This window comes from Octopus bimaculoides, chromosome 2 (assembly GCF_001194135.2).
Source record: "Octopus bimaculoides isolate UCB-OBI-ISO-001 chromosome 2, ASM119413v2, whole genome shotgun sequence".
NCBI lineage: Eukaryota > Metazoa > Mollusca > Cephalopoda > Octopoda > Octopodidae > Octopus > Octopus bimaculoides.
Genome location: NC_068982.1, coordinates 95,929,113 through 95,938,797, shown reverse-complemented (window position 1 = coordinate 95,938,797; position 9,685 = coordinate 95,929,113). Strand labels below are relative to the sequence as shown.

At 37.0% G+C, this 9,685-nt stretch overlaps 1 protein-coding gene across 6 annotated transcripts in view; it reads left to right on the top strand.

Annotated features, from left to right (window-relative positions):
• The window catches only part of LOC106873215 (UDP-GlcNAc:betaGal beta-1,3-N-acetylglucosaminyltransferase-like protein 1), a 34,009-nt gene that overhangs the window by 13,185 nt on the left and 11,139 nt on the right, over positions 1–9,685 (top strand). For all 6 annotated transcript variants that reach the window (XM_052978482.1, XM_014920465.2, XM_014920464.2 and 3 more), the window contains exons 5-8: positions 1,970–2,035; positions 3,774–3,869; positions 4,736–4,831; positions 6,910–7,034. In XM_052978482.1, the coding sequence (XP_052834442.1) occupies positions 1,970–2,035; positions 3,774–3,869; positions 4,736–4,831; positions 6,910–7,034 (383 nt within the window). The remainder of the gene's footprint in view (positions 1–1,969; positions 2,036–3,773; positions 3,870–4,735; positions 4,832–6,909; positions 7,035–9,685) is intronic.

The window sequence follows — 9,685 nt, the reverse complement described above, 5'->3', positions numbered from 1 at the left end:
AACTGTTATAAATGCATGACCACCAGAGAATATCTTTGCTATAACTGCTGTATGAACTTTTAATGTCTTTATGGTTAATATTAGCAAGTGGAGGCGCAATGACCCAATGGTTAGGGCAGCAGACTCGCGGTCATAGGATCGCAGTTTCGATTCCCAGACCGGGCATTGTGAGTGTTTATTGAGCGAAAACACCTAAAGCTCCACGTGGCTCCAGCAGGGGATGGTGGCGAACCCTGCTGTACTCTTTCACCACAACTTTCTCTCACTCTTACTTCCTGCTTCTGTTGTGCCTGTAATTCAAAGGGCCAGCCTTGTCACACTTTGTGTCACACTGAATATCCCCCAGAACTACATTAAGGGTACACATGTCTGTGGAGTGCTCAGCCACTTGCACGTTAATTTCATGAGCAGGCTGTTCTGTTGATCGGATCAACTGGAACCTTCGTTGTCGTAAGCGACGGAGTGCCAACAATAACAATAATATTAGCAGCAGAAAATAATTGTTAATGTCATCATAAAAAATTGTCCGACTATTTCCTGATTGCTGAGTTCTATCATCTACATCTGTACCAGACCATTATCTAGTAACAGGAAAGAGAGAGAGAGAAGTTAATGATTGATGATAATAAGTTGCTGTGGTTATAATTTAACCCCAAGCCAGCTTTGATGAAGTAGATCAAGACCAGAGGTGTTCCATCTATGACCTTTTCCCTCAGACACCTATTGAGTACTATGTTGTCCTATATCTTCTTTCTCAGTAGAGTATTGTTTGAGGGAGATTTAACTGCTAAACGAATGTAAAAATGGCTCTGTCATTGATGATTGTAATTTGCATCGACACTTGACAACATATACAATAATCAAATCCTAAGCACAACAGAATATGTGAATCATTCTCAGCAGTCAGAACAAAGCGTGAGCACAATATTTTTGTGAAAGCGATAAGGTGATGAAGGTGATTATGCTGACCCCATATTGTGGGGAGCTGAAGGCACAATTTAGTTCTGGTTTCTTATTAGAATATTTTTTACTTGCTTTGATGATGCTTTTTGGGAAAAGTATGACTACCACAACTTCGTTTTTCTACTCATAAAAGCCTTGCATTTATATAAATTTATGTCTTTGCAAGAAAATATCAGATTTTAGGGAAGAATGAGTTTATTATTCTTGTTACCAATGACAGGTTTTTATAAATGTGGAATTCCCCAGAGGGAGGGAGAGAGAGAGAGAGAGAGAGAGAGAGAGCTCTTTTATAGAAGCCTGGAGACATTTCTAAAACATATTTAGTTCCATATTACATTATAGTGTTCTTGACTGAGTCCTTTGAGCTAAATATAATATAGACAAAACATGGAATGAAAAACAAGAAACCTTTTTTTGCTGGTTTTAGTTGTGAAAAATAAACACATAACAAAAAAGAATTCCTTATTCATTTTTGTTAGTGTTGCATTCTTTTATTCTTTCCTTCCATTATGCCTTGTTTTTATCTCTGATAAGATTATTTTGTTGCATTCTGCATTCTTTTATTTCTAATAATAAACATTCTTTCATTCCATAATGTTCAATTTGTATTTTATTTTCTAGTTTGTGTAGTATTCTTTTATTCTGTTTTCATTTCACATATTATTTTGTGCAATGTTCTTTTTTCAATCTCATTGTTATCTTTTTGTTTCATGTTATTCTATTGTATGTGATAGTCTTTAACTCTTTTATTCTACATTATCAATATTCTTTTGTTTTTACTATTTTATTTCTGTTTCACATTCTTTTTCATATTAAAAAATTTTTTTTTAAATGTATTTTGTTATTCATACTTTCCATGTTGCTTCAGATGAAAAATAGTTTTTATTCCATTACACAAAAAAAAAAAGGAAAAAAAAAGATCTATATCTTTTTCTTGAAAATGATAATTCTTTCATTTCATTCTAGATTTCAGTAATGAATTAATAATAATGATATGCTGTTTCAGGATGATGTCATGAATGTAGAACGAGTACAAATTCAATACAATGCTGCCTTTGAACATCCAGAGTGTGTATGTAGAAGTCTTTCACTCAGTTAAACTATACTTTTTCATCCCCTCTGAAAAACACATTTCTATGACACTTATCATCATCACAATCATCATCATAATCATTATCGTTGTCATCGTCATCATCAGTATCATCATCATCAGTATCATCATCATCAGTATCATCATCATCATTTAATGTCTCTATTCTATGCTAGCATGAATAGAACAGTTTGACATGCCAAACTGTCCAAAAACTGCATTGTGTTCCAATTTCTGCTTTGATATGGTTTCTGCAGCTGGATGTACTTCCTAATGCCAACCACTTTACAGAGTGTACGGGGGTGGGGGTGCTTTATTTGTGATACCAGCCCTAGTGAGGTTGTCATGAAGCTTGTAAAACAAATCAAGATTCCCTTCAACTCAATGGGGCTACCGTAGAGAGGGAGATGGCATTATAGTAGGAGATGAAAGGTTAAAGTATGAGAGAAGGGGCTAGAGCAGAAGAGGTTTCTTGCTTTTGAAGAGCTATATGGCTAATAACATTATAAAAGAGATGATGGGAGTGACCATGGAATTGGAAAGAGATAAAATAGTGGTGATGAGATGTCAGGGTGGATTCTTGAGTGGGGACAGGAAGTGGATGTGCATAGAGGTTGCAAGAGTATGGACAAGTGAGGAAATGGATTAGGGTGTGAATATAATAAAAAAAAACAGGTGTTAAGGGATGGTAAGTAGCGAAGGTCAGGGAGAGTAGGTTGGAGACAGTGGTAGAAATTGGGTAGGGTTGAGGGGTGGATAAGGGGTGGGAGGGTGGTTGACCAATGTGGTATATAAGTTGGGGGTGGCTGGGGAGAGAATAGGAAATGACTGGCAGTGCAGAAAAAGGGGGGGTTCAGAAGATAGGGAATGATGAGGAAGGGACAGTATTAAGAATGAAGGATGGCTAACAAATGAAATGGTTTTAGGTAATAAGAAGGATAAAAATAGTAGCAGGGAAAAGCTGGTGAATTGTACAGTTCTGTTTAATCAGATTTGACTCAGAATTTAACAACAACAGATTTTAAAATGAAAAGTATATATTTAAGTCTAAAATTTTAGTAAAAACTTGAATTAAATTTAAAAAGGAAAATGAGTTGGCAATGACCAAAAAACACTATCTTAAATCTCTTCAATTGAAGCTGATCTGGGCTATTTAACCATTAGAATATCAACAGTATAGGCGTAGGAGTGGCTGTGTGGTAAGTAGCTTGCTTACCAACCACATGGTTCCGGGTTCAGTCCCACTACGTGGCATCTTGGGCAAGTGTCTTCTGCTATAGCCTCGGGCTGATCAAAGCCTTGGGAGTGGATTTGGTAGACGGAAACTGAAAGAAGCCTGTCGTATATATGTATATATATATGTGTGTTTGTGTTTGTCCCCCCAACATCGCTTGACAACCGATGCTGGTGTGTTTACGTCCCCGTAACTTAGCAGTTTGACAAAATAGACCGATAGAATAAGTACTAGGCTTACAAAGAATAAGTCCTGGGGTCGATTTGCTCGACTAAAGGCGGTGCTCCAGCATGGCCACAGTCAAAAGACTGAAACAAGTAAAAGAGTAAAAGAGTATTTTCTCTGAAAGAGTAAAGCTGCAACTTAGAGGACTTCAAACCAAAATCTGTAAGGACCTACTTCTCAGTTTGTGCCATTATGTCAAAAAACCAGTTTTGCTTGATATTTTATCATTATTTATGCCTTATAATTTTTCTTACCCTCTAGCTTATTGGAAGCCGTTTCCACCGAGAACCATCAGATTCAATGAAACGTTTTACATTGTGGGCAAACACATTAAATGAGGAACAACTTCAAACCCAGGTGAAGGATTATAATGTATTTATCTGCTTCTCATGTGGTAACTGTTCATCAGATGATTAATTCCTTCTAATCAGAAGTACATATATGTTAACTTGTTAAATACTCTCTATGATTCCACAATACATCAATGCCAACTACGTGCCTTCATTTGAGTTCAAATTTAACCACTGGTATTACTTTGTAACTTAATAAAAGTCATACTTTTCAATCTGCCCTTTGTTTAGCAAGATGAAAAAAATAATTGCTTTTGTTTGTTTTTTGTTTTACCACTTAATTCAAACAAACGAAAAAAATAAGTGGGAAAAATATTTACTCTGAAAACCTAGTACTTTTTTCCTTACCAATCACTATAATCAATACCAGAGCCAGCACCTTTGAACAAGAAGTAAACTCCTGGGGAGCCAAGATAGTAAACTGGTTTTAGTCCTCTGATGAAACCATATCACTTCCCTTACACTCCTTTGAGAAAAGCATGAACGTTACACTTTCCATTGATGCTTCCTCGAAAACATGGGGTTTTCATATTTGGTCAAAAAGAAATCCCCTGTACCATATTTTGATAAAATCAAAACTATTGTATTCTTTACGAGTTTCCTGTTTCTGCTGAAATAACAAACAAAACCATAAGAGCTTAAGAAAAGAATCTGTTACCTTATTTGTGGTTAACCAGTTGCTGAGTTCATGCTAATTTTTATTTGTTTATGGTAAATGCCTTCACTGAGTAAATATTTTTGGGAAAGGTATAAACTCTACGACTTTCCACTTACCTAACCTTGTATATAGAAAGATACTTGCTCCATTAAGAAATTATTATTATGTTATGTGTATATAGCATCTTTCTGTCATTAAGCTTATAATGTTTATAGATTTTTACTTCCCATGGTCCCACAATTGCCATGCCAACTTGGTTTTGCTCTCGAGAATTATTTGACAAAGTCGGTGGCTTTTCAGAAGATGGTCAAGTAAGGATTATTCTTTCTTTCTTTCTTCAACTATTTTTGCATGACTGTAGAAAAGATGGTTGACTGATGGGTGGATAGGTTTTTAACCTAACTATCAAATGGTCAATGTTTCTTATTCTGTTACCCGTGTTGCTTTGTGTTTCTGGTAAGATATTTGAATCTGAATTGCTCAGTCCATTTAGCTATAGATGAATATTGTAAAGAGACATCGCTCACTGAGGTTAGTGTGAAAGGCTCCCTATAACTGATGTGTTTCATTGTCTTGAAGTGCTGGTTCAAGTCATACAATGAGAAAATCTAGTAAATTAATGTTCTTTCCAGAGGGAGTGGGATATTCTTTGAGAAGTGAGATAAGCTTCAATGCAGTGTAATGTAGTATGATAAAAACCAGAAGATTTAAGAAAAAAGCAGACGAAATACTGGTGGTCATGATCACTCCATGAAGTAGTGGTGATTTATTCTGTATAGTGTAAAGGTATAGATAGGGAAATACAGACTATAACAAGAGTAAAATTATGAGGCAAACAAGAGACAAACAAACAAATTAAACAAGAAGTCAGACAAGCAAATGCATGTGCCTGAAAAGGCATAGAAATTTAAAGTAAAAAAAAAAACATAAAAGAAGTGTACAAAGAAGTTAATTACATACTGGTAATATGGATTTCTCTAAACTGGCTATTTAAATATAATTGCTTAAATAACTGTTCCTTCTGTACTACTTGTCCTTATTTTTGCTAATCTGTGCTGTCACCATTGGTCATTAGGGAACTCCATCATAGGGATTCATGATCAGCCTTTAGTGCATACCACTTCTGGTGATGATGTGGTGTTAACATTGTTGGTCGTGATTGTGCTCTTGTGCAATGTGTTGACTCAAGTTATGATACAACAACTTTAGAAAGCTACATGTAGAGCGATAATAGAGTCCTCATACCATGATATGCGTAAATGCTGCATGCATATTACTCTGAAGCTAATTGTGGGATGTTACTCAGGCTCAGTCATCATCATCATCATCATCGTTTAACGTCTGCTTTCCATGCTAGCATGGGTTGGACGATTTGATTCAGGACTGGTGAACCAGAAGGCTGCACCAGGCTCCAATCTGATCTGGCAGAGTTTCTACAGCTGGATGCCCTTCCTAACACCAACCACTCCGAGAGTGTAGTGTGTGCTTTTATGTGCCACCGGCACGAGGGCCAGTCACACAGTGCGGACCACCATTAACACAGCAAATGTATCAAGACCTGTAGCTCTTAATTACTATACCATCAAGATTGTGCTAGCTGCGTGGCTTGGAATGACTGAAAACTTATGTTAGAAATTTGAGTTCTGAATTCATATTCAGCCTTGAATTATGTACATGACTAGGAATAGGCTACTGGAGATGGCTGAAAATGAAGGAATTGATGCAAAACAGTTGTTTTTGATATTAATACCATGTACAATGTTGATCGAGCAGATCTGTGATCAAAAGATTCCCATCAGTGATTATCTTTTACTGATTTATATCTTGGACTACATTATGTAATGTGTATTTCTTTTTGAAATGTGATTTTGAAAGTGCATGGCTCAGTGGTTAGAGTGTTGGGCCCACAATCGTGAGGTAGTGAGTTCAATTCCTGGACTGGGCTGTATGTGTTGTGTTCTTGAGCAAGACACTTTATTTTACATTGCTCCAGTTCACTCAGCTCCAGAAGTGAGTTGCGACATCACTGGTATCAAGCTGTATAAACTTTTGCCTTTCCCTTGGATAACATCAGTGGCATGGAGAGGGGAGGCTGGTATGCATGGGCGACTGCTGGTCTTCCATAAAGACACTTGCCTAGAGAGTGCCTTGGAGGGGAACTTTCTAGGTGCAGTGGTCAATCATGATTGGAGGGAGTCTTTACCCTTTACTCTTTTACTCTAGTATGTGATTTGAGAAAAAGCTTTGCTAATATTTCTGACTGTTCACACAACCGTATAGAAGCTTCTTCATTGATTCAATACATAGAGGAAACAAAAAAGATTATTTCAGCTATAATGTTTTTATTGTAACATTTACCTATTTGTGTTTGTTATTTTCTCATTTTTAGGGAACACCTGAGGACCTGATATTTTTCTATAAACATCTGGACTTAAAGGGCAGAGTAATAAGAGTAAATAGTGATTTACTAATGTATAGATATCATTCCAGCTGTACAACGTTCTCAATTTCTGAGTAAGTGCATTGCTTTGTGCTGCATCTGTTGTGGTTTATTTGAGAATTTGTTGTGTATGTATGGCAATGACTGTATCTGCATAACACAACTACTTGTTTTATATCTGTCTGTCTGTCTGTCTCTGGCCAGGTAACCATGTACCTCCCCTACAGCAAGTCTCATGTTTCTGTCCCTCTGTCTCACTATAACTTTTCATCATCTGACACAAGATCCCCTCCTCCAATGCCCCTCCTCCAATGCCCCTCCTCTCTCAGGTTACTTGGTGACCCTGCCAGTGCTGGTGTCACTTAAAAAGCACCCAGTCCACACTGTAAAGTGGTTGGCATTTGAAAGGGCATCCAGCTGTAAAAACCATGCCAAACTGACCTCACCTGTGCTTGTGCCAAGTAAAAAGCACTCAGTCCACTCTGCTGGGTGGTTGGTGTTAGGAAGGGCATCCAGCCGTAAAAACCATGCCAAAACAGACACAGAAGCATGGCGCAGGCTCCTGCCAAACCATCCAACCCATGCCAGCATGGAAAGAAGACATTAAACAATGATGATGAGATATACACACACACACAAATTTTTAGAAAACATTTTTGATAGTTACAGTTTTTGAAAGAAGATCTTCTTAAATAAAAAAATATTAATTATATAAGGAAAAAACTTAAAAAACCAGAATGATACAAACCTATGGAAAGAAATTTGTGTGTTGTGTTAAGCATTTTTTTTACTATTTCAGCTTTTCAAAAACAAAGAGAAAGAGAGAGTGGGGGGAATGGCTATGGGTACAGATATGGCTGTGTGGTTGAAAAGTTTGCTTTGTAGCCACATGATCTCACATTCAGCCCCAATACAAATGATCTCAAGACAAGGACATACACACACACACACACATACACACACACATACACACACGCATATACACACACGCATATACACACAATCCAAAAGTTCATGTTAATAATGGGATATCAGTCCATTACAAGATCACTATTTTTTGCTTGCTGAATGGACTGTACAACATGAAATAAAGGTTTGTGGTCCAAGAATTGAAACCGCAATCTTACAATCTTACAACCACTAAATCACATCCCTCCATGATTGTATGTAAATGTTGGGTGAGGAGCCTGTGTTTGCACTCTTAGAACAAGATTGACTCCATACTGCTAGTTACCAAGAGAATGCACCATGGTAGACTTTACAGAATGTGGGAGTGGGAGTTGGACAGGCAGTTGTAGTGGTGGGAACAAGGACATTTGTATTTGTGCTCTGAAGAGCAAACTAAAGTCAAGATGACAATTCTTAAGAGTTAATTGATTAATTGTAGTAATTGCTCATGGCGAAGGAAATAGAAAATTGGAATGTTTTCACTTAACTATTATTAAACAGCATGTCATTCCCTTGAAGCCAAAAAAGTGAATGGCAAAGTTAGTGGATGTGAGAGCAGATGAGAAACACCGAGAGAGAGAAAGAGAGAGAGAGAGAGAGAGAGAGAGAGAGAGAGAGAGAGAGAGAGTGACTGGGAGAGGGAAAAAGATAGAGATAACGAGAAGAAAGGAGAACACATGTGATAGAGCTAGAATGAAGAAAACTATCTGAGACAAACATTTTATTGTTGAATGAGCTAGAAATCTTATCCAGAGGCAAAGAAACATGATTTGGGAACAAAAAAAAAAGACATTTATATTGGGTTCTGTGAAGAGCTAACTAAAAATAATTGCCAAAAGTGAAGGAAATAAAAAATAAGAACGTTTTTCACTTAGCTATTATTTAACAGCTTGTTCCTTGGAAATCAAAAAAGTAATTAATAAATATATCACAATAGAGAGATTGTATGAAAACCTTAGTGCGGTAGAGGGAATGAATTGGACACACACACACACACACACACATACATAAAAATATAAATATTATAAAAATAATATTAATGATATTAATATCCAGCAAGAATAAAGCATCATATAGGTAAAATTATAAATATATATAGCAGGTGTGCACGAAGTACGATCGTTGCTAGAAATAGCAGCCTGTAAGTTTATGGTGCTATGTAGAGCTTCACTGAATATTTACAGGCAGAGATGTGTGCAGGCGGTGAATATAGGAAAATTCTGTCTTACCTCTACGGAGACTATTAGAGGAATAAAGAATAACTCAATACTGCAGTTTCAAACTCTTCAGATCACGTGTGTGAGTGGAAATCTGATTGGTTATCCATCAGTTGAATCTTTCATGAACAGCTAAATTTTAAAATACCCACTACATCTCTGCCTGTTTACTCAGTCATAATCAGAACCAAGATCAGTGAAAAAAATATGCATGAAAATATAAATATTATTAAAATTCCCACTGCGTGGCATCTTGGGCAAGTGTCTTCTACTATAGCCTCGGGCTGACCAAAGCCTTGTGAGTGGATTTGGTAGACGGAAACTGAAAGAAGCCTGTCGTATATATGTATATATATATATATATATGTATGTGTGTGTATATGTTTGTCCCCCCAACTTCGCTTGACAACCGATGCTGGTGTGTTTACGTCCCCGTAACTTAGCGGTTTGGCAAAAGAGACTGATAGAATGAGTACTAGGCATCCAAAGAATAAGTCCTGGGATCGATTGCTCGACTAAAGGCGGTGCTCCAGCATGGCCACAGTCAAATGACTGAAACA